Source organism: Procambarus clarkii, chromosome 73 (assembly GCF_040958095.1).
Source record: "Procambarus clarkii isolate CNS0578487 chromosome 73, FALCON_Pclarkii_2.0, whole genome shotgun sequence".
Lineage (NCBI taxonomy): Eukaryota > Metazoa > Arthropoda > Malacostraca > Decapoda > Cambaridae > Procambarus > Procambarus clarkii.
The window spans coordinates 25,708,212-25,734,177 of NC_091222.1; the positions used below are offsets into that span (position 1 = coordinate 25,708,212).

The following is a 25,966-nucleotide window of genomic DNA, read 5'->3' on the forward strand; positions in this document are numbered from 1 at the left end:
TGTTGATCTCAGGGATCAGGCAGCGGCTGCATTGCATGTTCGATTCTCGTTACTGCAAAGATCCAGGTTGGTTGCTCAGTTGGAGGCAACCAATGGTCATGTTCCGTAGTCTGTTTTGATTCGCCTACCTTTCTGTGTCCTTCCCCGGTCAATGGGAATTATGACATACTTTAAATGTAAATTTCTCATAGGCCACTGCTCCCTGTGCCTCTCTGAGGGGATCAAATTCTGGCTTGTGGTAGGCATAAGAACTCCTGTCCCTGATGACCACAAACTAATATAGCACATATCAGTTCGGATAGCTTCAGTATGCCGACAGTGCTCCCCACAGAAAATGGCATTTCATTACATCTTCGGAACAAACACCTTTTTCTAGTAGAGCCCCAGTGGGTGCCTGAAGCTAGCTCGTTGAGATTGTTCTATTCTAATGTGTCACATCAGATGCAGGAGTTCTGTTTGACCTATCGAAGACATGAGCCAGAACCTGGGGCCAGATTCACAAAGCAGTTACGGAAGTACTTACAAACGTGTACATTTTTCCTCAATCTTTGATGGCTTTGGTAACATTTATTAAACAGTTTACAAGCATGAAAACTTCCCAATCAACTGTTGTTATTGATATAAACAGCCTCCTGTTTATAGCCAGAGGTAATCTCAAGGTAAGGTACATTCAAGGCAGCATTTTTACTACTACTGATAATACTCCAAGAAAACAAACAAAAAATTACCATCAAGAATCCAGAACACAGTTTGGAAGAAATAATGGATACAGAAATCTTCTTAAGAGAAAAGCCAGTCTACAATAAGAGAAATACAGCTGGTATTGCTTACCCAAATCCTTGGCTCTGAAGACAGCCTCCTGAAATATTTGCAGCAGAAGTTCCAAATCCAAATGTAGGTTTGGCTGCTTGATTGGCATTTGTCCCGAAGCTAAAACCTAAAATAATCATTAAATCCGTGAAAATTAAAATTCATACAACATAAATATTTTTTTCAAATTATGCCCTATATTAATTTCTGGGCAAATGTCTCATTACACACAAAGCAGTAGGAAATGATAATTATTATTAAACATTTCCATCATCATCATCTCATTTTCCATTTCTTTGAGGTCGGGGAAACACCAGACTGGAGAAAACCCCTAGCATTAAATGAATTGAAATGCCTCTTTCTAGTAGAGCTCTAGTGGCTCCCTGAAGCCAGCTCATTGAGAATGCTCTATTCTGATGTGTCACATTAGTTGCAGGAGTTGTTTAGTCTACCGAGGACATGAGCCAGAACCTGGCCTTCTCCTCGCAAAAGTGGCAATGAAAATGAGTGAAAATTCACCATCACACCAGGAAAACATCCAGAAAATTAGCGAAGCTTTAGAGAAAACTGCAAGGTTAAAACAAACTGAAGCATCGAAACTGCCAAACAACTCTGTAAACGATTCAAATGAAACAACCGAGTCACTCGAAATTAGCTCAAACCCTTTAAAGTTAGTACCAATTGCCACCACAAGGTGGCCTGGGACGTGACCCTAAGCCAGTTCTCCTGGGTCAATACTAGAGCTGATGAAAAATAGGCATTTCATTATATTCGACGCTAGGTTTCTGGCGAGAGCCACTTACAAGAAAACCACTGCCAACACAGCATACTCTACTTGCGAATATTGTGGGCCCAAGAGGACACTGAAGGCTGGTTAAACTTAATGACATTGTGGACAACCTGGAAAACATGAGCCTTGGAATGGGGCAACGGAAACTGTCAATGAAAAATGCGTTAACCGAGGCACAACTGGTGGCCAGCAGGTAGCAGCGAAGAGCCATAGGAAGAGGGGGCCTTTTGGGTCATTTCTCACAGCCTATGGAGGAGTTGATCAATCCCTCCCCATTTCTTGGACTCAGGGTTTTTAGGCCAGGTATCCTCCCTGGCTCTGCCTCTTGTCATTACAGACTGGTTGGCCACAGATGTGTTCAACTTAACCTCATCCCTAAGGTGGATGTCTAGGCTGTTCCGGTGCCAAGAAACCAGCGTTGAATATAATGAAATGCCGTTTTCCGGTGCGTATGCCTACCAGGAACTATAAGCAAGAACCCTGGTCCCCCCTCAGAGAGGGACAGGGCACAATGGCCTATGAGCACTTTACATTAAAAAGTATGTCATTATTGCCATCAACTGGGGAAGGACCCAGAAAGGTAGATGAATCAAAACAGACCACTGTCTGCTTAACCTGAGACATTCTACATCCCAAAAAATCAAAATATCTTCCCTAGAAACAAACTAAACAAGCAACCCTTCATGAAACTAGCACTCTCACTCGTTAGCACTATTTCCCCTTCCCTTCCCCCGGCAGGGAAAGGGGGGTAGTAGAAGGGGAAGTTGGCATCCCACCACTCCAGGTCTTGAACGATGAAAAATTGTCGACTGGAGGGAGAGAGGGTGTCAGGGAGCCTCCAGGCCTCACCCAGAAAATGGCATTTCATCAAAAACTGCAAAAAACCACTACCACAGACTCTTCATATTCTTCGGAGACAAAGCCTAGATACTGGCATTATTCCTGACATACTAAAAACAGCAGAGACAGCACCACTCCATAAAGGAGGAAATAAGGCAGAGGCAAAAAATTTCAGACCGATAGCACTAACATCACACATCATAAAAATCTTTGAAAGAATGTACAGAAGTAAGATTACAAAACACAAGGAATCCCAGCATCTCCATAACCCCGGACAACATGGCTTCAGAACAGGGCGCTCTTGCCTGTCACAGTTGCTGGATCACTATGACATGACCTTAGATGCCATGGAAGACAAACAAAATGCTGATGTAATTTACACAGAATTTGCAAAAGCCTTCGACAAAAGTGACCATGGTGTTATTGCACACAAAATGCGTTCAAAAGGAATTACTGTAAAAATAGGCAGATGGATCTACAATTACCTGACTTAACAGAACCCAATGTGTAATAGTCAACAAAATAAAATCTAGTTCATCAACTGTTAAGAGCTCAGTCCCCCAGGGTACTGTGCTTGTTCCAGTACTTTTTCTCATCCTCATATCAGACATAGACAAGGACACAATCTATAGTACTGTAACTTCCTTAGCAGATGACACTTGATTTTTATGAGAGTAGACAACATAGAGGACACGGCAAACCTCCAATCAGATGTAAATCATCTTTCAATGCGCTACAGAAAATAATATGGTGTTTAACGAAGATAAGTTCCAGCTCATTTGCTATGAAAAAATGAAAATATAAAAATGGAAACCACATATAAAATGCAGTCAAATCATAATATAGAATGAAAAGGCAATGTAAAGGATCTGGGTGTACTCATGTCAGAAGACTTTACCTTTAAAGAACACAATAAAGTAACCGTCACAACTGCAAGAAAAATGACAGGTTGGATAACAAGAACCTCTCACACTAGAGATGCTATACCGATGATGATATTTTTTCAAGACGCTAGTGCCCTCTAGAATGGAATACTGTTGCACAATGACAGCCCCTTTCAAAGCTGGAGAAATTGCCTGACCTATAGTGTGCAGAGATCCTTTACTGGTAGAATCCACTCAGTAAAACATCAAAACTATTGGGCCTGACTAAAATGCCTAAATCTGCATTCTCTTGAGCGCAGATAGGAGAGATACATAATAATTTACACATGGAAAATAGTACAGGGGTCCCAAACCTGCACACAGAAATACCACATGAGACCAGAAGGCATGGCAGGATGTGCAGAATACCACCATTGAAGTGCAGAGGTGCAATAGGTACTCTGAGAGAGAACTCTATCAACATCAGAGGCCCAAGACTGTTCAACACGCATCCACTACACAAGGGGCATAACTAGCCGACCCCCTCACAGTGTTCAAGAGAGAACTTGATAAGAACCTCCAAAGGATACCTGATCAACAAGACTGTGACTCGTACGTCAGACTGCGAGCAGCCGTGTCCAAGAGCCTGTTTGACCAGTCCAGCAGTGTGGAGGCCTGGTTGAGGACCGGGCTACGGGGATGCTAAGCCCCGAAACCATCTCAAGGTAACCTCGAGGTAAGGTACATTCAACACTGGTTTTCTGTGGTGAGCCCAGTCAGCTCCTTTAAGCTAACTACCCAAAGATAAGTAATAAGAGGGACTTACCCAGGTGGCAGCAGCACCGCAGATCTCAAGACGAAGAAGAGACAGATGGCTGCAACAGGCACCCCAAAGCAGGGAAGGAACCGGAACATTCACTAGACACCGGGCGGCCAAGACCCTGTTAGACCTCCAAAACCCTCAAGCCCGAATGTGTACCCTAAAACCAAACATGTTGCCAAAAACTGCTGCGAGAGCAACTTATTTCTATACGTCATTGGCACGAGGGTAGACCTCATTCTGGCTGGACTTTATGACACTGCGGACAACCTGAGACACACGAGCCCTGGGACAGGGAACCACGAAAACTGGTTCCACCCAAAGAACGTCCACCGTCACAGAACCAGTGGCCTGCAGGTAGCGGCATAAAGCCGCCACCGGACACAACACGTGATACACCCCCGGCCTAACCAACCAAGCATCCACAAATAACAAACCCCTGGACTGATTGAGGTGGAAGTACATTTGCTCCAGGTTCCATTCATTCTAGAGTCCTATTCAGGGAGGGGTGAACCCTCTGGCTCGTTTGTGGTCAGAGCAGCCTTGGTTCAATGCTTTTAGACCAGTTTACGAACCCAAATGTTTTTCTGTATATCCATCTCTATCGGCAGTTTGGTCCAACGATGTACTTCCATGACTGTTGGGGTTGCAATAGTAATGCAAGTAATACAAGCTGACAAGAACAACAATTGATGTGGTGAGTCGAGCCACAAGCAGTAAAGTGTCAGGAATGGAAAATTTCCCAGGACATAACACGGCAAATCCCGAGCAGTGTCCAAGAGCTTCAGAGCCCACTCCTAGAAAAACAAAGAAGGACCAAGTGCTGAACCAAGTTACAAGCAAGCCAGGAGGAAAGACACCTCCATCACTGCCTAGCATAAGTGAAGAGCTATGTGGAAAACTGAATTCCACATATGAATGCCACGTGAATTCCACCTCGGAAGAATAAAAGACACCCGAGGAAGTCAACTCTTCTCAGGAAGCAGACAAGTTAGGGAAAGCCTCCTGCAGGGCTGAGCGCCATATAAACAGATGCATAGTGCTAACCTGCACCACAACAATTAGAACAGGATCCGTAGAGATGAGGCAAAGCCCAAGTACCTACAGGCACCTGTAAATACCCTGAAGGGGCACCAAGGAGGAATGGGGTGAAACCAAGAAGGAAGACAGAAAACACTTGAACCTCTCCTCTCACAAAAGTAACAGAACCCATGCTCGAGGGATAATAATAAAGGTTATTAGAACCCCTCCCCCCCACCCACAAAAGTAACAGAACCTATGTTTCAGGGACAATAATACAGGCTACCAAAACACCCTTGGTAGCACCCCAGAGAACCCTGGCCTTCCCCAACCCAACCAGCAAAGAGGAGCCAGGGCAAGAAGGAAAAACTGAAGACCCACCCCAAGAGGAAACCAAGGCCCTCGAGAGTGTACTTAGTACAACCACCCACACAAAAGGGAAAGTAAAGTTGGAGTGGGCTCCAGCACACCAGATATCCCCTCCATCAGTAGAGCTGGAAGACCATGCAATGTATGGGAATGATACACCCTAAAACCTTGAGGGCAAACCACCCAAAACTCCAAGATGAATGACAGAGGCCATGTAAGTAACCATGGGAGAGAATGGAAACAGAAAGCCACTAGCAGGGAAGATAAGCGCTAAACTGAGTGGAGAAGCTATTAAGTATATCAGCATAGAAAAAGTGAACATAAAATATGATATATAAAACACAAAGGCAATTTTAGGAAGAGAGAGAGAGAGAGAGAGAGAGTTGGGTCTTTCATTCTCCGATGAGCGTGCTGTCACCGACGTAGAATACTTAGGTTTACCCCTATAACAAGCAGATCAGACATAAAATGGCATAAAAAAAATCCCATACACCATCAGTTAAGGCAATAATACACACTACACTGCACCGTACCGGTACATGAAGCAGTAATTTATTTGACAAGCTTGACATGCAGTACTCACAACTTGTTCCTGCCAACGTGTTAGTTACTCCTCCAAGGTTGCCAAGGCCAAACATGGGAGGCTTGGGGCCACCTCCCCCAAAGTTAGACAGAAAACCATACCCTGGCAATTATAAACTTGTTAGTTATTAAACCAATTCAGAAATGTTACTATCAGTCACTACTTTCAGAGATGTTAGTAATTCTAGGAATATACATTATACAAAGCAACCAGATTAGAAGAAATTAAAGCAAACAGCAGAAACTAAAAACTAGATATTAAGCTTTGTTGGAGTCTGTGTAATTAAGCAATAAGATATTTTTGGTTAAATATCATATGTGCAATGAGAATTGAGTGTATAAATGTCTATGTGAGAATTCTAGGCAGATCTAACATCAAATAACTATAAAGCAATGAATAATATTATGCATCAGGATCCATTTTTGGAGCAAGACTGTACAATATGTGAATAAGTATGTTTCCCCTTGCAAACTACAATCACATCTTCCCTCTCACAACATACAAGTTAAGTGCACCAATAATTGACTCAAACGAGAGGCGCCTGAGACACCCGAGTTGCCATATAATAATAGTTGCCATATAATGCCTCCACAAAAAGCCTTAATTTAGGTTCAAGTGAGGAAGACTGAGCAGAGAAAGTGAAGAAAGTTCACAGGTCATCCAGTATTGAGGCACTATCTCTAAAATATGGTGTATCAAATATACAAAGCAGTGAAGAATGACTGACACGTTACACACCCGAGACACCGCACTTAAAATTAAAATTAGCAAGACTAATTCCCACTGAAATCTTATGTCTAGTCTAAAATATGGTGACCAATACTGAACTGCATAATCTAAATGGGGGGGGGGGTCAAATGAGGATAAGATAAACCTGAAAATTATTATTAGATGTCTCATTGCTAATGCTTCTTGATACAAATATGTACAACAATTTTATTTGCCTTATTCTGAACATTAATATATTGATTTTCTTTGGGGGGAGGGGGAGCTTCTCTGGCTCCCTGAAGCTAGACATGCAACCCGTCCTCAGACCAAGTCCATTCCATCCAGCGGTCAACCCCAAAGACGCATTCATCAACTTTAACATGCTGTTAATTCAAAACAGAACTTTTCTCAAATATAAATTATTATTACAGTATTATATATTAACATATTATGCTCATTTAGGCACTGGTTAGGTTAATTTAGGTGTTTAGGTTCTGTTGGCGATTATTTGTATTTGTAGTACTGTACGTGGGTGAAGCATTTACAGGTATTTGCAGTTCAAACAAAAGTCGTCAGCGAAGCACATGTTCCGGAAGTGTTCGAACATCAGTTGTGAGTCGTGTGTAAACTGCTTTTCATTCATAAACAGGGGGTTTGGCGGGTGGATGGAATGGTCTTTGGGTCTTGGTTTAGAGGATGGCCTGAGATGTGACTGGGGTTCCATCCAGTTGTAGTCCCTGGGTGTTCAGCAAGAATGTTGTTGCCTGCACAGTACGTACATCAATAACTATTATCATAAACAATAAAGGAGCGACTTCTGAAGCACTAAAATACCCGAGAAGCAGCTTTACAATACAGTCGGCGCCATCACAATTACTCTCTTAATATCACGCAACAAAAATACTAACAGGCGTAATTGGGCTCATTATTTTCACATACCTGTTCCTGTACTGGAACCTGCTGGGTTGGCTGTCCCGAAAGCAGACCCAAATGCTGTAAAATATAAACCCTCAGCTTTCTAAGTACATATAGTGAAACATATTAATAGAAAGTATACACAGTAAAGTAGCTTTAAGTATATCATATATGCAAGAAATTACATCCCCCAATAGGTTAAAGACATTCTTAAAGCATTCTTGCATGAGCAAGTATGAAGGATGTACTCTCAACAATCAGCCTCTCAAAGTAAGAATGTTTTATTAAGCAATTCGTTTGTTTTTTAAATCTGCAAAATTTTCCGAGCTAAAAAATATTTGCACTGCTCAATTTTTTTAAATAAACTCAGGCATTTCATATTTCTAAAAAACTCAGAAAAACAGCAGCAAGTACCCTATATGCCACACACCAAGTTAAAACGAATCTCTATTTTGTTCACAGTCAATCAAGAGATACATACTAGGCTAGCACATCTCAGGATACAGGGTGTATCCTGAGAAAATCCTTATACTAATAAGGATTAGTGATATTAAGTTCATTATGCCCCATCCACACTTTTATACCTAGTGCACTTTTTACTCCTTAATGTACACGTACTAATTTATACTCATTTTCAAAATTGTGAATAGAGAAGGTTTCAACCTTTTCATTCAATGCATTCCACTTGCTGACCACTTGTAAAAGTTACGAAAATCTCTTTACATTCCTGACAAAATTGTGTTTCCAGCATCCATTAATGTTTTTGTGTTCTATTTTCTCTCCATATGCAAATAAACATTAACAAGGACTACATGTATAGGGGTGAATGACTAAGGTGCACTAACCCTCAAAACAAATCAATCATCAAAATTGTTAACCCCACTTGTGTAGGAAAAAACCAGCATTGAATGTAATGAAACGGCAGTCGAGCCTGCCCTCAGGCCGGGCTTGGGGAGTAGAAGAACTCCCAGAACTCTCTCCAGGCAGTTTCTAGGTGAGCCCTGGGCACTCACCACAGAAAATTATTTTCTTATAGAGGGCAATTATTTTCTTCATTGGAGGCCTGGTCAACGACCCGGCTGCAGGGACGTTAAGCCCTGAAAACACCTCAATGTAATCTCAATGTAAAGGTGATCACCTCAATGTAATCTCAAGGTAAGGGTGATCACCTCAATGTAATCTCAAGGTTAGGGTGATACACCTTCCTGCTACACAGAGCTGTAGCAGGAAGAAGGGTTGCAGGGTCTTGTGGCGCTCAACACCAAGTGAGAAGGTGGAGGAGACCAAGACCGTCAGTAGTTTCAAAGCGTTATATGACAAAGAGTACTGGGAAGACGGGACACCACGAGCAGTGCTCTCATCGTGTAACTACACTTAGGTAATTACACACACAAACTCCAAGAGTTACTGACACAGTAGTGTGTGTGGTGGTGGTGGTGGTGGTGGTGGTGGTGGTGGTGGTGGTGGTGGGAGTGGTGGTGGGAGTGGTGGTGGTGGTGGTGGTGGTGGTGGTGGTGGTGGTGGAGGTGGTGGTGGGAGTGGTGGTGGGAGTGGTGGTGGTGGTGGTGGTGGTGGTGGTGGTGGTGGGGGGGAGTGGTAGAGGACTTGTACTTACCAATTAGGTAAGTGTTCACCTTGGATGATTTTATATTCATTGTTTCACTTACTGTATTTCTTAACACAATATAGTGTTTGTGTTGAATAACTTTATGTACACATAATTTACAAAAAGTGATTGCATACATACTGTATATAGGACTACACTGTAATAGTATATGCTTACCTATTGCATGTAATTTCTATTTCCATAGTACAGCTCAAAAGAAGCATGATTCAAACACTGGTGGGAAAAGACCAAACTTGTCATTTGATGATAACCGCTAGCGAGGGGTCCTCATCGCCAGAGTATGCATTACAAAACGATCGCAGAATTTGCTCATGGGTTGGTTAACTTCATTTACAACTATATAGTCATTAAAACCACATTAACATCATTGGTACACAAATCGGGAAATAATAACTATAATGAGAAAATCCACTGGGACTAAGACAACACGAATCTGTGACCAAGGCCGGCCGAGCGGACAGCACACTGGACTTGTGATCCTGTGTTGCCGGGTTCAATCCCGGGCGCCGGCGAGAAACAATGAGCAGAGTTTCTTTCACCCTATGCCCCTGTTACCTAACAGTAAAATAGGTACCTGGGTGTTAGTCAGCTATCATGGGCTGCTTCCTGGGGGTGGAGGCCTGGTTGAGGACCGGGCCGCGGGGACACTAAAGCCCCAAAATCATCTCAAGATAACCTCAAGAAGGCATTGCTTGCCGCGCATACTCTACAGTAGTAGAGTTTGTCTATCTAGTAACAGTATATAAAATACCGTACCTGGATTGTACATTAATGGGGGTTCTTCTACTCCCAAAGCCTGGCCAGGAACCAAGTTTGACTTGCAAGAGTTTGGTCCAACAGGCTGCTCGGAGAGGCCCACAGGCCCACATATCCACTGCAGCCCAGATGGTCCCAAGTGATCAACAATGGTGATGATGACTATCATCGTGAGATGTCGAGGGTTACAAATTGCTATGGTAATAGGTATGTGAGGAGACATTGAAAAACTGCCATCTAGTGTTGGGAGAGTATATCTAGGTAGTGACCCATCCACAGAAAGGATTGTTTACATCATTTTCTGCAGTTACAAATTTCTCCAAACAGTTGCTTGTTTTTAAATGACTTGACATTTTTAGTGGATCTTTTGCTCTGATCCCCAGGCATTAGGGAAAATATGATTTGTCCCCTTTCATTGATAAGTGTGTAGAACTCTCATTTGATGAAATCTGGGGTAGTCAGGCAGTGATACTTTGCTCGATTCAGATAGGCATTTGGAAGTTCAATGTTGTCAAACATCTTTTGTAGGAAGATGGAATGTTTTGAGGAGTTTCTGTGTGTGTGTCAAAACAAAAAGATTACCATGTGCAGACAATGAGTCGCAATAACATGGCTGAAGATATGATGACCAAACCACAACTCAGAAGATGGAGAAGCGACGACGTTTCGATCCGTCCTGGACAATTATCAAGTCGTGTGATAACATCGTCGCTTCTCCATCTTCTGAGTTGTGGTTTGGTCACCAAAAGATTACCATGGTTGTTTGATGGATTTTTTAATTTCATAAGGTTCCCTCCCAGTTCAAGGGTAAACAACAGACTGAAAAAGTGCTTGTCTTTCATATACAGTATATATAAAAATGTATACAGTACCAAATGTAATAAGTGCCAAAAAATTTGCCTAAAAAGACATTAATTTGTACTATTAAAACCACAAGAATAGCAAATAAAGGGAAAAATATCTGCTGGAAATTACTGTAACATTCTGTAAATAGAATATCCACATTTCACCTCAAATGTTAATGAATGACAACCTAAATTACAATTACTAAAAGGGTAACTGGATAGCAAAATCCGTCCACTACGATGCCTACTTGGATATTTTCACTATGGCGAGCTCTAGGCTTTGCGGATCACACTAAGTACAATTTCATGCTATATAAACCTGTATCACTGCACTACTATCAAACACCGAAAAAAGTTAGTCATATAATTGGGCTCAATTATTTTTCTTACCTGTTCCTGCACTTGAAACCGTTGGATTCGTTGTCCCAAACGCTGATCCAAATGCTACCAAAAATAAAAAGAAAATTAAAGTATTTAATACAAAAACATTTATTTTTCAATCTAAAATCTAAGTAAATGAGTTTAAGTAATAACACACATATCATATATCAAGGTTAAAGAAGTCACCAAGTCAGCCTTACGTAATAATAATAAAAATACATGACACGCAAGAGGATCTAAACCGAATAATCCAGTTTCAAACCTATTTAAATATTATATTATTTTAGTCTGCGTACAAGAATTTTGTTATAGGGATCACGTCTATATAGTATCATTATTTTACAGCTACAATGAAACATTATCTGTAAATAATAAAACACAACTCCTGAAATGATAATATATACTGTACTTATACAGTAGTAATTATTTGGTTGAAAGCACCAATACGTAGTGATGGACCGCCAGTAAACTACAGATTCACGAAACAGTTACACAAGCACTTACGAACCTGTACACCTTTTCTCAATCCTTGGCGGCTTTGTTTACAATTATTAAACAGTTAATGAGCTCAAAAGCACCAAGAGGCTGTTTATAACAATAACAACAGTTGATTGGCAAGTTTTCATGCTTGTAAACTGTTTAATAAATGTAACCAAAGCCGTCAAAGATTGAGGAAAGATGTACACGTTCGTAAGTGCTTGCGCAACTGCTTCGTGAATCTGGCCTCAGGACCAAAATCTACTCGCCTCAATAGAAGGAAGGGGAAGTCTGGAGATACAAGACCACCACAGTAATCTGAAGAAAAACCAAAAAGAAGGGCAGAGTGCACTAAAACAAACAGTTTCATGGAAAACCCTTGCAACCCTTAGGGAGCCGGTTGGCCGAGCGGACAGCACGCGGGATTTGCGATCCTGTGGTCCTGGGTTCGATCCCAGGTGCCGGCAAGAAACAATGGGCAGAGTTTCTTTCACCCTATGCCCCTGTTGCCTAGCAGTAAAATAGGTACCTGGGTGTTAGTCAGCTGTCACGGGCTGCTTCCTGGGGAGTGGAGGCCTGGTCAAGGACCGGGCCGCAGGGACACTAAAAAGCCCCGAAATCATCTCAAGATATCTCAAGATATCTCAAGATAACCCTGATGTGAACTACGTACACACTTGTTGCCTCGGTTCAACCACTCATTAGCTACACTTGCTCACCACCAGATCTGGTGATCTGACCAGCCAACCCTAGTCACAAATGTGCCACCCAAGCTACAACCCCCCCCCCCCCCTTGAAAGCCATGGGAAGTAGGGTAGGATGGGATACAAATAGAGGTGTTAACAAATTATATTATAAAATAAAAATATTAAAAACAAATAAACAGCGTTAATGTAATGAAATGCCAATTTCAGGGTGAGCCCAGGTGGCTACTATCGCTGATTGTGTACCACTACTTAGGTCGCATCAGCATGCAGAATTCTATTGGTGTACCGAGGACCCGAACCAGGCCCACTCTAAAGTCGTGCAGGGAGCGGTGACATTTATGTAGTTACAGTATTTATGCCACCACTGGGGAAGCAACCAGAAATTCAGCAAGACATAACAAACCACTGCTATCTTCTTGAGGTTATCTTGAGATGATTTTGGGGCTTTAGTGTCCCCGCGGCCCGGTCCTCGACCAGGCCTCCACCCCCAGGAAGCAGCCCGTGACAGCTGACTAACACCCAGGTACCTATTTTACTGCTAGGTAACAGGGGCATAGGGTGAAAGAAACCCTGCCCATTGTTTCTCGCTGGCGCCCGGGATCGAACCCAAGACCACAGGATCACAAGTCCAGCATGCTGTCCGCTGGGCCGACCAGCTCCCCATTGCTGGTTTTAATAGAGATCACAATCTCTAAAACTGCCGAAAGAACTTTGTAAACAAATGATAAAAAAATCTCTCAAAACTAGCACAAGTTTGTTTGCCCCATCTCCCTCACTGGGATGAGCGGTTAGCTGGTGATCAGCCCGCCACAATGTTCTCAGTTCTATAGCTTATGGTAGTGTGTGTGCTGTGTTGCCTCACTGCTGTTCCGGCTTTTAAGTGTTCTGGTTTTCAGCTAACAGATGGTTTTTGCCCTTGCAGTGGGTCCTATACACTGTGGTGTAGGGGTGAACCAGGAGTTCAAGAGCACTTGGAGCTGCATGTGCACAGGGTTCTCTTCCTTGTGTGCTCCCTAGTGCTGCCTTTGTACTGCCAGGGTTATCTTCCCCTGGCGTGTTCGGGAGCCACTACCTTGAGGCCTTTCTCGCTTGTGGTGGCCTTTGGCCAGGGTGGTTCAAGTCACTTGGGGTTTCCTGCTTTACTCGGTTTGGGAGTGACACTGGCTAGTGGGCCGTAGTGGGTTTTCACGTACTGTACTACAGCGTGCTGAGGTCGATCTTCACAGCCAACTGCCGAGGGCTGTGTTGGTTTATTATTCATAACTAGGTCCAATGTAGTATCCCAGTGCCTGTGTCCTGCTTGGTTTACCCTTCAGGCCTTGGTAATCCCTTGTGGGTTCAGTGGTCCTGTGAATATCCCTCCCTAACCTACTCTCACTTCATGTTAGTTAGAGGGTTGCGAAGTATGTTGTCCACGCCACATGGCAACAATCCTTCCTTCTACTCCTGCCATGCTGCATGTTGAGTTGGTGACACCTTCTACCCCGAGTCCTGTGTTCTTCTTCTCCCTATGTGCTCTCCTTTCTAACCCTCCAGATGAGGTTAGGGCTTACCAGGCAGTAACTGCTTAGCATCTCGGGTTTCCTAGGTTGCAGTGGTCTAGGTCGTGTGCCCGGTTGGATGTCCTGTTTCATGTTTAGAGACCCAGAATTGGAGATGTTGGTAAATTCTACCAGGCTCTGCCCGCACCCCCTCTTCTTCTCCCTTCGGAAATGGTTTGCCATTTCGTTTTCCCTCCCTCCACTTTACAGTCCTAGACCTGATACCCTCCCAAAAATAATAAAATTAGTTACCGACATTTTAACACCTCTGGGTTTAGTGGCGCCCCAGATTTAAAGAGTATAGCCCCATAATGGTCCTTAAATTGAGTGGATATTGGTTGGCTTTTTACATTTCACTGGCTCCACACGAGTGCTTAGGGCGCCGGTGAAATGATACACAAAAGCTAACCAAGTAAATCAATAAACATGGAGATAGGGTCATAAAGTACAAAATAAGTTCATGAAGCTTCTGTATATAATATAGATAGGATTTTAAAGTCCTAAAACTAAGTCATATATAGTAATTGCCCGAAGCGCTATGCGTACTAGTGGCTTTAGGTATTGTATGTACTACCTCTATCTTTAAATCAAACAGAATGTTTGTACTGTAACACTGCAACTATGTATGTACTTTTCCTAAATAAATTATTATTATTATTATTAATATATCAAAAATTATTTGATATCATCTGATTTTATAATAAAAATCCCACACTTGAACACAACATAATACATAATACATGTAACATAATACACATAAATACCAACAACAGAATACAGTCCAAGACAATAGAAATATTTTTTTAAATAAAATACTTGAGAAATACATCTACACATGAAAGAAACTCTTAGCAGTCAAATGATTTAATATCCTCAGAAAGAAATCTATGCACACAGCACTTATTATTTTCTTTACCTGTTCCGGTGCTGGAAACCACTGGGTTCGGTGTTCCAAAAGCCGAACCAAATGCTGCAAAAGTGAATAGATAATATGTAACACAAAATATAAAATATTTTCACATTTCACTAAAAATATATGACATTTAATCTTGTATCCCACATTTTTTTTTTTTTTTTTTTTTTTTTTTTTTTTTGAGATATATACAAGAGTTGTTACATTCTTGTACAGCCACTAGTACGCGTTGCGTTTCGGGCAAGTCCTTAATCCTATGGTCCCTGGAATACGATTCCCTGCCGCGAAGAATCGTTTAAACATTAATTACTACGGGGTGTATAGTACATTGAGGTAGGTGTTTGATGGGTGGTGCAAAAAAATTCTTGAATTAAGCAATACAGTATTTAAGTATTTTTAAATGTTTTTTTTAACTCTGTGATTTGAAATGAAAATTGTTGAGTTTGGCAATATTTTGATATTTTTCACATTTTAAAAAATCTTCAGTTAATGTCAATAAACCCCTTGCATCATGAAGTTCTCACATGAAACAGGTCCACAGTGCAGGAGTTAATATTTATTATACAGGTTATACCGTACCTAAAGGAGTTAATGAGGTCCTTCAGTCATTCTTGCATAAAAACCCAACACTGAATGTAATCAAATGCCTCTTTCTGGAGGAGCCACAATAACTCCCTGAAGTTATCTTCTAACATTGCTCCATACTAAATAGTCTCATCAGTCGAGAATGTTCTGTTAGGCCTAACAGAGTCAAGAGCCAGAACCAAGGGCCAGATTCGCAAAGCCGTTACGCAAGTACTTACGAACGTGTCCATCTTTCCTCAATCTTTGACGACTTTGGTTACATTTATTAAACAGTTTACAAGCATGAAAACTTGCCAATCAACTGTTGTTATTGTTATAAACAGCCTCTTGGTGCTTCGGAACTCATTAACTGTTTAATAATTGTAAAGAAAGCCACCAATAATTGAGTAAAGATGGACAGGTTCGTAAGTGTTTGCGTAACCGCTTCGTGAATCTGGCCCCTGGCCCCCCTGACAGAGGTACAAAAAACAAATGACAATCTGCTACCCCACTGAAAAAGAAAGCCTCCAGAATGTCAGCGAAGCTTTAAAGACAACTTGAAGGTTCACAGAAATCGAAGCCATGAAAATGTTAAAACTCAACCAACTATTCCCAAGTTCAAAATTTGTTAGTAACAATAACAACCTTCATGTGACACGTCCTGGCTCCAGCCTTCAGCCAGCTCTCCTGGTCAGTTCTGGAGCTGATGATCAACTCAATGACGAACTGTCGAACCTAGAGGGAGGAAGGGGGGGGCTATCAAGGAGCCACCGGGGCTTCTTCAGCAAGAGAAATTTCATTACATTGAATACTATGTTTCTGGAGGGAGTCGACTGGTGGCTCCCTGAAGATAACTATAGAACAAGAAAATGCATGGAATCTAATAAAATGTCTCTTTCTACAGAAGCCCTGAAGCTATCTCACCAAGATGCTACATACTGAAGGGTCACATCAGTAGCGGAAGTTCTGTTTGGCCTACCGGGGACAAGCACTGGAACATCGCCTCCTCACAGGGGTGCAGGGATCAGGTGACAATCTGCCACCCCAATGGTAAAAGCCTCCCGAAAATCATCAAAGCTTTACACACAACTGACGGGTTCACAGAAACTAAGCTTTGAAACTGCCAACAAAACTCAGCAAATGACTCGCACTGAACAAAGAATTCACTCATACTAGCTTGAAACTTATTCGTAGTGATTACCGTCACCAGAGGGCCTAGTCCCACCCGCAAGTCGACACCACAGCTTCAGTGTGACACCCTGCCTGGGCTTGGCTGATACTAGGAATTAACATCATGGCGCTACTGTACTTAGGAAACCATCTCGGAAAAGTACAGATTGCCAATTCCTTTCAAATAAATTTTACAGTATAGCTACTGGTAAATATCTAGGCACTGTTGTGCAACAAAAGACAATAATAGGTAAAGAATTAATAGTTTGCTTATAAAATTAACTTGAGATGACACATCTCAAGTTAATGTACACATTTATTTTTCTTACCAGTTCCTGAGCTGGAAACTGCTGGGGTGGTCCCAAAAGCTGACCCAAATGCTGCAAAATTAAAAAAATACGTTACAAATTACCTTCATCTATATCTATATACAGTATATATATATGGTATATTATATACATTATATAGATAATGTGAATGTGATATACAATATTCACATTCATAAATGTATAACTGAATGTGACAAAGGATGAGATTAATGAGGAGTTTATGACCAAGGTAAGGTAATTATCAGGAGAAAGTGCCAATCCATTACGACTATATAGCACTGGGAAGGGGTCAGGATAAAGTTTTGGGATGGGACGGGGGGAAAGGAATGGTGCCCAACCACTTGTGGACGATCGGGGATTGAACGCCGACCTGCATGAAGTGACTATCGCTCTACCGTCCAGCCCAAGTGGTTGGTGAGTTAATGACCAAACCACACAAAAGAAGATGGGAGAAACGATGTTTCAGTCCGTCCTGGACCATGAGCTTGAATCTTGTATTATGTCTCTGCATGAGATAAATGATTCTAGCCAGAATCTTCTATATTTTTCTTATGTTTTTCTTTACGTAAGAAAGAAATTGAAAGTTAACTCTCCAAAGTTCTTTTTCCATTTTTATTTGGTCTAAGACATGCATTTTAGTAACCCTTGTTAACATTATCAAAGGCAGAGTTCAAATAGTTATAAGCCGATTGATTGATTGATGAAGATTAAGCCACCCAAGAGGTGGCACGGGCATGAATAGCCTTCAAGTGGTAGATCTTTTTGGAGTGAATGTATACTGTGCTGAGGTCGCATTTAAATCGTCAGTCCTTACTATGTGGCTGCTATCGCGGGGGAGGATACTGCTGGACAGTACTGATGAGGGTGTCCAGCTGCTGGACACCTTTTTTGACCAGAAGAGTGGCAGTATTAATGGCTTCAGGGTGGTTACTGCAAGATTCAGGGACTCTTAAAGCTCTTCTAAGGTCATTAGTTACAGGTTAATAAACTTTTCTGTGATTGTTTGGCAGAAGAGGCAATCAAAATCTCTGGGTTCATCAATTTTCCAGTTGCATTTGTAACCTAGATGTAGTCTATATAACCGAACTGCTATTTCCCTGTGGATTCCATTCGGGATATTTAACCTGTCTAACTTGGTGGCCCGAAAATACCATATTGCAGAGGGGGAACCTTCTGCTACTCTTTGTTGTAGATGGTCTTTGATGAGGTGTGAGAGTTTTTTGGTGATGGTGTTTTTTATGTACTCTAGGTTGGGTTGGATTATTTTATGAATCACTAGATGACGAGTTGCCAATTTAGCAGTCATCGGTTTTCTCATTTAATGATATTCCAACACTGCACGGGATCCAGTTTAGGGTTATGTTGAGTCCTGTGCCTTTAGCTACTGCTCCTAGATACAAAATGGCGGTAATTATAGTATTTCCATGTTGTCTTTCCAGTTATGAGCTCTTGTGCTGCAAGATATACAGCTGGGGATGCAGTGAAGGTGAAGCATCTCAGTTATGAGCCAATAGGCCCATTATAACTTACTAATAGGGGAATGCATAGTGATGCCATCTACTTGTTTATACATGCACCATTAGGACGCAGAAAGGTACCCCATCAGGACTCTTTGGTACATGCTTTGAGTAGCTTCCTAAGTGTGCCTTCTGGGGACATCAAGGAGAGTACAAACTGGATCCCGGTAAACTCTGTCCATCATCATTCCAATAGTCTCATCCCGGGCACATTGCATACCTGGAGAGGTTTTTGAGAGTTCTTCTATTCCCCGAACCCAGCCTGAGGCCAGGCTTGACCTAAGTAAACAGCAACTCAATATCAAAAGACGCTATCACTCCTAGTGCCCGCAACCCCTGCAATAAATCAACAAATTCCTTTGGAGATCTAAGGCCGAAGGTGCATTGCACGTATGGAGTTAGCAGAGTTTTTCACTTAGCCAGTCCGTACGTGAGCGTAGGTATCTGGCTGATGATTGGTCAAAGTGGGTTTCCAGGTTTGTGGGTCTTGACAGGAGAGCATCTCTTGATGTCGAGTCCTGTTCACCAATGTGCATCTCAGTTCTGGTACTAATCTAGTTGCAAACCTGTTAACTTTCTCACATTTTTGTTTATACTTCACAAGGTGTGTTTTCCATGCTGGAGCTGCTTACTCAAGTAGTGGTCTTGCATATACAGCACCTGGATTGTACCTGGGAAGGGTTCTGGGAGTTCTTCTACTCCCCAAAATTGACTTGTGAGAGCTTGGCTCAACAGACTGTTGCTTGGGGTGGCCTGCGGGCCTGCATATCCACTTCAACCTGGTTGGCCCGGCACTTCTGGCAGGATTTTGTCTAATTTTTTCTCCAAGAAGTCACAGTTTGTTCCAACAATATTTCTTATATTTGTTGGCAAGATATTGAGCAGCCATGGCCCCTCTTATGTTTATACAGTTTAGCTGTATAGTGGTGGTTTCTAATTGTGCCTATGGGACATGTACTCTTCACTAGCTCTATTCTGCATTTCCTTCCATATCGTTCACTCCAGCATGTTATTTTACAGTCCAAATTAAGGACCTGGCCTTCCAGTATTTTCCGTATGCATATTATGTGATATGTACTTCTCTCGTCTCCTTTCCAATAAGTACATTTTGAAAGCTTTGAGACGATCCCAATAATTTAGGTGCTTTATCATATCTATGTGTGCCGCATATGTTCTCTCTATTTCCTCTATTTCACCAATCTATAAAGCTCTGAAGGAGGAAATGAGTATCAAAAAATACTCCAAGTCAGGACAGCACAAATGATTTAAATAGTATGAGCATTGCACAATGAAATCACATTAACATGATGTATCAATACCTGCTTGATACCTGCTTGATGGGGTTCTGGGAGTTCTTCTACTCCCCAAGCCCGGCCCATGGCCAGGCTTGACTCAATAAGAAAATCAATGAGAAAATCAGTAGGGTCAATGAGGAGGATTCGAACCCACTCCCTCGATATTCCCAAGCTAACACCCTAGACCACTATGAGCATTGATAGACCTCTGCGAGATCATTTACATAGATTAAAAAGAGAAATGGTCCTAGGACAGAGCCCTGTGGAACACCACTTTACACGTACCTCCAGCTTCACATATTGTCTCTGTGGTAGTGGGTAGAGTGGTGGGTGTGGGCATAGCGGTAGTGGTTGTGGGCATGTTGGTGGGTGTGGGTATAGTGTTAAGTGTAGTACCCATAGTGGTTGTTGTGGGTATAGTGGTGATTGTGGGTATAGTGGTGGTTGTAGGTATAGTGGTGGTTGTAGGTATAGTGGTGGTTTGGGTATAAGGTGATTGAAGGTATAGTGCTGGTTGTGGGTACAGTGGTGGTTGTGGGTATATTGTTGAGTGTGGTATCCATAGCAGTGATTGTGGCTGTAGTAGCGATTGTATACAGTCCATAGTTGTAATGAGGAGAAAGTGTTGATTCTGTCCTCTTTCCGCCGCTTCTCGTTTATTTCCTTTTTCATTCTCACTTGAACAAACCTCAACCATTATACTTATTCTCATTTCTCATAGAAAGCATGGGGTGACTTGTTCAAAATATATGACAGTCAAACTAAAGTATGCCAAAGTAGCAAACATGTCAAGTTCCACTCAATGTCTTTACCACCTAAAGGCATTTCAAATATCCAAGAAAGCTTATCCGTGCAATACACCCTCGTACATGTCCTGTAGCAGTAAAGTATGCGGTACTGGACGCACTTACGTGTTGTTGCCGTTGTAGACCCTCCCGTTGCACCTCCAAAGCCGAAACCTGTAAATGATTCAAGACCATTAACACACTGATGTTTCAACCCATCACCACATACCCAACTGTCAACATTCCAGGAATCTCAAGGTTCCTGGAATGGCAGTCCTTTAGGCAGTCCTTAACGTTAGTAATTCCTTTAGGCAGTCCTCCTAAGGACTGCCTAAAATGTTTGTACTCATTATACATTTTTACTCAGTCTTTGAGTTATAACTATAAATTTTGTGACAAAATATTTACAAATAATATCCCTTTTACCAAATCAAATCTTTGCTGTAAGTACTGACAATGCAAAATGTGTTTTAATAATAGATTATGATGTGTGATGATGCTGAATATAGACACTTTGATGAACATTTCAAAATCACTCGTATATTTTTCAAAATTCCTCACTTATTTTTTAACCTAAATAAAAAAAATCACCATTCAATGTAATGAAATGCCAATTTCTGGAGGAGCCCTGGTGGATCCTTGACACTATCTTCCTGACGTTGCTTTATGCTAAAAGGTTACGCCAGCAGCGGCTAGTTCTGTGTGGCCAACTGGGCACCAGAGCCAGAACCGGGTCCCCTCACAGAGGCAGAGAGAGATGCCACCTCTCCCCTCACAGGTGACAATCTATCATCGCCAGAAAAAGCCTCCAGAATGTCTGTGCAGCTTTACCGACAACTGAAAGGGGTCACAGAAATCGAAGCCTCGAAAAACCACCAAACAACTACTGCAAACAGAACAAGGGACTCATTTGAATGAGCTTGAAACTCATTAGTATCGATTACCACCTCCAGGTGGCCCAGCCCTGGCTCCCAGCTAGCTCCAAAAATTAGTTTTGGACCTAGGGTCAGATTCACGAAAGCACTTACGAACCTGTACATCTTTCCTCAATCTTTGGCGGCTTTGTTTACAATTATTAAACAGTTAATGAGCTTCGAAGCACCAGGAGGCTGTTTATAACAATAACAACAGTTGAATGGAACGTTTTCACGCTTGTAAACTGTTTAATAAATGTAACCAAAGCCGTCAAAGATTGAGGAAAGATGTACACGTTCGTAAGTGCTTGCGTAAGTACTTTCATGAATCTGGCCCCTGATGAACAAACCCATGGTGAATCGACGAACCCTGAGGGAAGAGGTTGGGAGGAAGGGTAAGCCGGGAGCCACTAGGGCTCCTCCAGAAATTAGTATTTTATTACAGTGAATGCTCAGTTTCTGGAGGTAGCCCCTTGTGGATCCCTAAAGTTCATTTAACCACAGAGAACAAGTAAGGGACTTATCAGGAATAAAGAAGAGGTGGCAGGCACTTAAGACAAAGAAGAAAAACTAGGCCAAGCAACAAAAATGATTTAAGTTACTACAAAAACAAAAAACCAGCACTGAATGTAATGACACCAATTTGTAAGCGAGCCCCGGTGGCTTCCTTTAGCTACTAGTATACTGATATAATGCCAGACTACAAGGTGTCATCGGTTGTAGATTTCTTACTGACCTATTGGGGACCACCTGGCCCTCTCAGAGAGGCACAGGGAGCATTGGCACTATGACAAATTTTGATGTAAATTTATTCATGTCAGCTACCACCAAGGACACCCAGAAAGTCAGGGAACCAAAACAAACCACTGCTTGGATAGAAAACCAGACCACAGCCTCAAAAACAGCCAAAAGAACTCGCCCAACTACGTTATCTTGAGGTTATCTTGAGATGATTTCGGGGCTTTTTAGTGTCCCCGCGGCCCGGTCCTCGACCAGGCCTCCACCCCCCAGGAAGCAGCCCGTGACAGCTGACTAACACCCAGGTACCTATTTTACTGCTAGGTAACAGGGGCATAGGGTGAATGAAACTCTGCCCATTGTTTCTCGCCAGCGCCTACGATCGAACCCAGGACCACAGGACCACAAGTCCAGCGTGCTGTCCGCTCGGCCGACTGGCTCCCCCGGTCGTAAACAAACAATAGAAAATTCATGAAACTAGTGCAAGCTACTTCACTCCACCTTCCCCCCCCATCCTTTCATCTGGGGAGGGAGGGAGTGAGGTAGATTGGGTCAACTGGCTGCTCTACCACCAGTTCTTATAATGATGGAAACCACCCTGACAAGAGTTCTCACATTCTTGTAGAGCCACTAGCACACATAGCGTTTCGGGCAGGTCCTGAAGCCTAATCTTTTTCCCCAGAATACGACCCACAAAATCGCTTAACAACCAGGTACCCATTCACTGCTGGGTGAACAGAGGCAACAGTTAAGGACTGGCACCCGGTCAATCCTCCCTGGCCAAGATACGAACCCAGGCCAAAACTTATGTATTCCTAAATGGAATATCTAATTATAATAGAATATAAAAAACAGCTTAGGACAATGAAATATTACATTAATATTATCTGAAGGGTAAGAACACCAGAAACGCCAAACCAGTAACAATGCCAAACAATATACTGCATGTTACAAGAGACAAGTTTAATTCAGTCCGTCCTTCTAATGTTTCCAAATTTCAAGAAAACTGTCAATTTAAAGTATCTTCTCCTAACCTACCAGAGGAACGAAAACAGAAAACGAGACAGTACGCCACTTTTGCAAGCTGTTTCCATTTTCTAGTACGACAATTTTTGGCCTTATGCAATGCAAACGAGCGAAAGTGACGTTCTTTGTAAGAGGACAAGTTGTTTAATTACCTGTCGAGACTGGTGTTGTAACACTGGTGTTAGCCCCTCCAAAGCTGAAGCCTGTGAATGATAAAATGTATTGGTAAATTTAAAAAACAAAAGGGAATGAAGGACTGACTGGTTTAGATCTCTGGCACTGTAATGATAGTGTTTTATGTTTTAAAAGAGCTGGCTCCAGCAAACTTTCCACCTCAATAATGTTGGTTTAGTTCAGAATATTATCTCCATTATGCCTCTTCAAGTAATGGAAATAAAAGATGTTATGGAAAAACACATTAAGAGTATTGTAGTTTATTCCACATATAATGATAATTGTGGAACGGAAAACAAAATAGTGTAGAGCATTATTTAAGGGTTAACAGCCAAACATTATATCTCCCAGTGCTTCAGACATCACAGTGCCAGAATGAATCTACAAAAATTATTTATTAATGTTGACCACACATTAGGGAAAGAAGGCCTCTCACTACACATAAAATACTAGGTAGTCAAAGACTACCTAGGTATGCAGGCGATGAGTCACAATAACGTGGCTGAAGTATGTTGACCAGACCACACACTAGAAGTTGAAGGGACGACGGCGTTTCGGTCCGTCCTGGACCATTCTCAAGTCGATTGTGATGAGGACAGGTAGGGACAGGCAATAAATAGGCAAGAGAGAGCTGAGGAGGAAAGTAAGGTGTAGGGGGATAGTAGTAATAATGAGAACTGCAGAAGGCTAAAACCTAGGTAGTATAGGCTAAATATATCCAGTCCACCAAAAATATAGGCCACATCTGACCTATTCATTCAGTTAAATCACCTGGAAAACCAAATGCAGAAAATGTAATTTATACATTTTGCAAATTGGTCAGTCTAACAGCCCACTGTTCAAGCTTTGCACTCTTCAAAATAAAGTCACATAGCATCAACATTTGTGATTTATATTTATACACTTACAATAAACACTCATGATCATAATAAAACCCTCTCTTTTGTCATCAAGCTCCTCGTGTTGTTTGCTAGTGGACTGTAGGCAGCAGTGTTATCAGTTTATTATCCCGAGTGAAGATTGTCAATGCCATTATGTTGGCTTCTCGTGGACTGTTAAGTATTACTTATCTTACCTTTAGTTGGTCATAGTTAGGACGGCAACGCCTCCACCTTTTAAAATTTTACTTTCGTGTTTTCAAATAGCATAACCCCTCTGGAATACCGCCCCCATTCAAAAATTTTTCTTCAAGTTTAGTCTCCGTTAATGTAACAATATCTAGTATCCTTAACTGTATTATATATTTTAACTCCAGCATTTTTTACTTTACCCGATTTATGTTAGTACTGTACTGTACTGTACTTTACAGTATGTACTTAAATTGCTTAGGTAATTACAAAAACACACACAATCAACTATATTCCACGAATAATAAATCCCTGCTGTACTGTAAAGTCTAGGGTGCATAAGAGTACACTCTCATACTGTAGGGCCCATACCAGTATACGATAAATTATGTGATATTCCTAAAATGCAAATACTGTACTCTTAAAACCACAATGACCCTGGTGTCGCAGAGGGAAGTATTAGAAAAATTGCCTGTCTATCTCTACATGAAAGAACTAAAGCACAACAGTTGCCTCTTTTCATTCACAAACTCACCTGTTCCCGCAGTTGTGCCACCAGTGCCAGGAGTTCCAAAGCTAAATGCTGAAAGGAGAACGTTATCATGTTATTCTCGGTAGTGTCTATATCTGTCTTGGTTAATAATTATCCCTTCACAATGATCACAACATAGTCACATAGAGCATCGCAACCTCCTGAAATGATACTATGTAACTATAAGTAACTATTTGGAGGAAAATTCCAATACGTAGTGATAGACCCCTTTTTGTACTTTCCATTTTATAAAGTCTGGGAAAACTAAAGCTACAAACCAAACTTAAACATTCCTAGATCTAGTATAGCACACGTATGTGCAATATTAGATCTCAGACAGCATATATTAGGCCTAGGGTTGCTAGAAGTTAGGTTAGGTTCATATTTGTATTGTGGTTAAGAAAAAAGTGTTTCCCATTTGGCTATATTGGTATTTTCGACCAAATAGTTACTATCAGTACCATCATTTCAGAAGGATGGGCCAACATAGAAAAATATGAACTACAGTATATTATTTAAAAAATTACAGTAGAGTGAGACTACATATCAAAATGTCTTCTATAATTCAAACTCCAAATTTATATCTCTCTCTCTCTCACTACTCCAGTAAAAGCATCTTAAGAGCATCTTAAGATGCTCTTAAGATGTTTAATATCACACTACTGTAGTTTTTATAGACAACTAAATGGCCTCTGAACTTAAAAAAATAAGAGCTACAAAGAAAGGCATTAAATATGCCAAAAGTAGAAGAAAGAAGAAAAGGAGGAGCTATGATTATTACAGTACAGTATTTACAAAATACCAACAAGAATCGATAAAATTGACAGAGAAGAGTTTTTAAGAACTGCAACTTCAAGAACAAAAGGACACAGGTTTAAGCTAAAGATATA

At 41.6% G+C, this 25,966-nt stretch overlaps 1 protein-coding gene across 7 annotated transcripts in view; it reads right to left on the reverse strand.

The window, feature by feature from the left end:
* Positions 1–25,966, reverse strand: part of LOC123774172 (nucleoporin p54) — an 80,257-nt gene that overhangs the window by 30,140 nt on the left and 24,151 nt on the right. For 3 of the 7 annotated variants that reach the window (XM_069312718.1, XM_069312719.1, XM_045768308.2), the window contains 9 exons: positions 25,080–25,127; positions 23,456–23,506; positions 20,752–20,799; positions 17,029–17,079; positions 14,969–15,022; positions 11,337–11,390; positions 7,743–7,796; positions 6,096–6,197; positions 832–937 (listed from right to left, as the gene is read on the reverse strand). In XM_069312718.1, coding sequence (XP_069168819.1) covers positions 832–937; positions 6,096–6,197; positions 7,743–7,796; positions 11,337–11,390; positions 14,969–15,022; positions 17,029–17,079; positions 20,752–20,799; positions 23,456–23,506; positions 25,080–25,127 — 568 coding nt within the window. The remainder of the gene's footprint in view (positions 1–831; positions 938–6,095; positions 6,198–7,742; positions 7,797–11,336; positions 11,391–14,968; positions 15,023–17,028; positions 17,080–20,751; positions 20,800–23,455; positions 23,507–25,079; positions 25,128–25,966) is intronic. The other 4 variants (XM_069312721.1, XM_069312717.1, XM_069312716.1 and 1 more) reach the window with 3 other exon arrangements.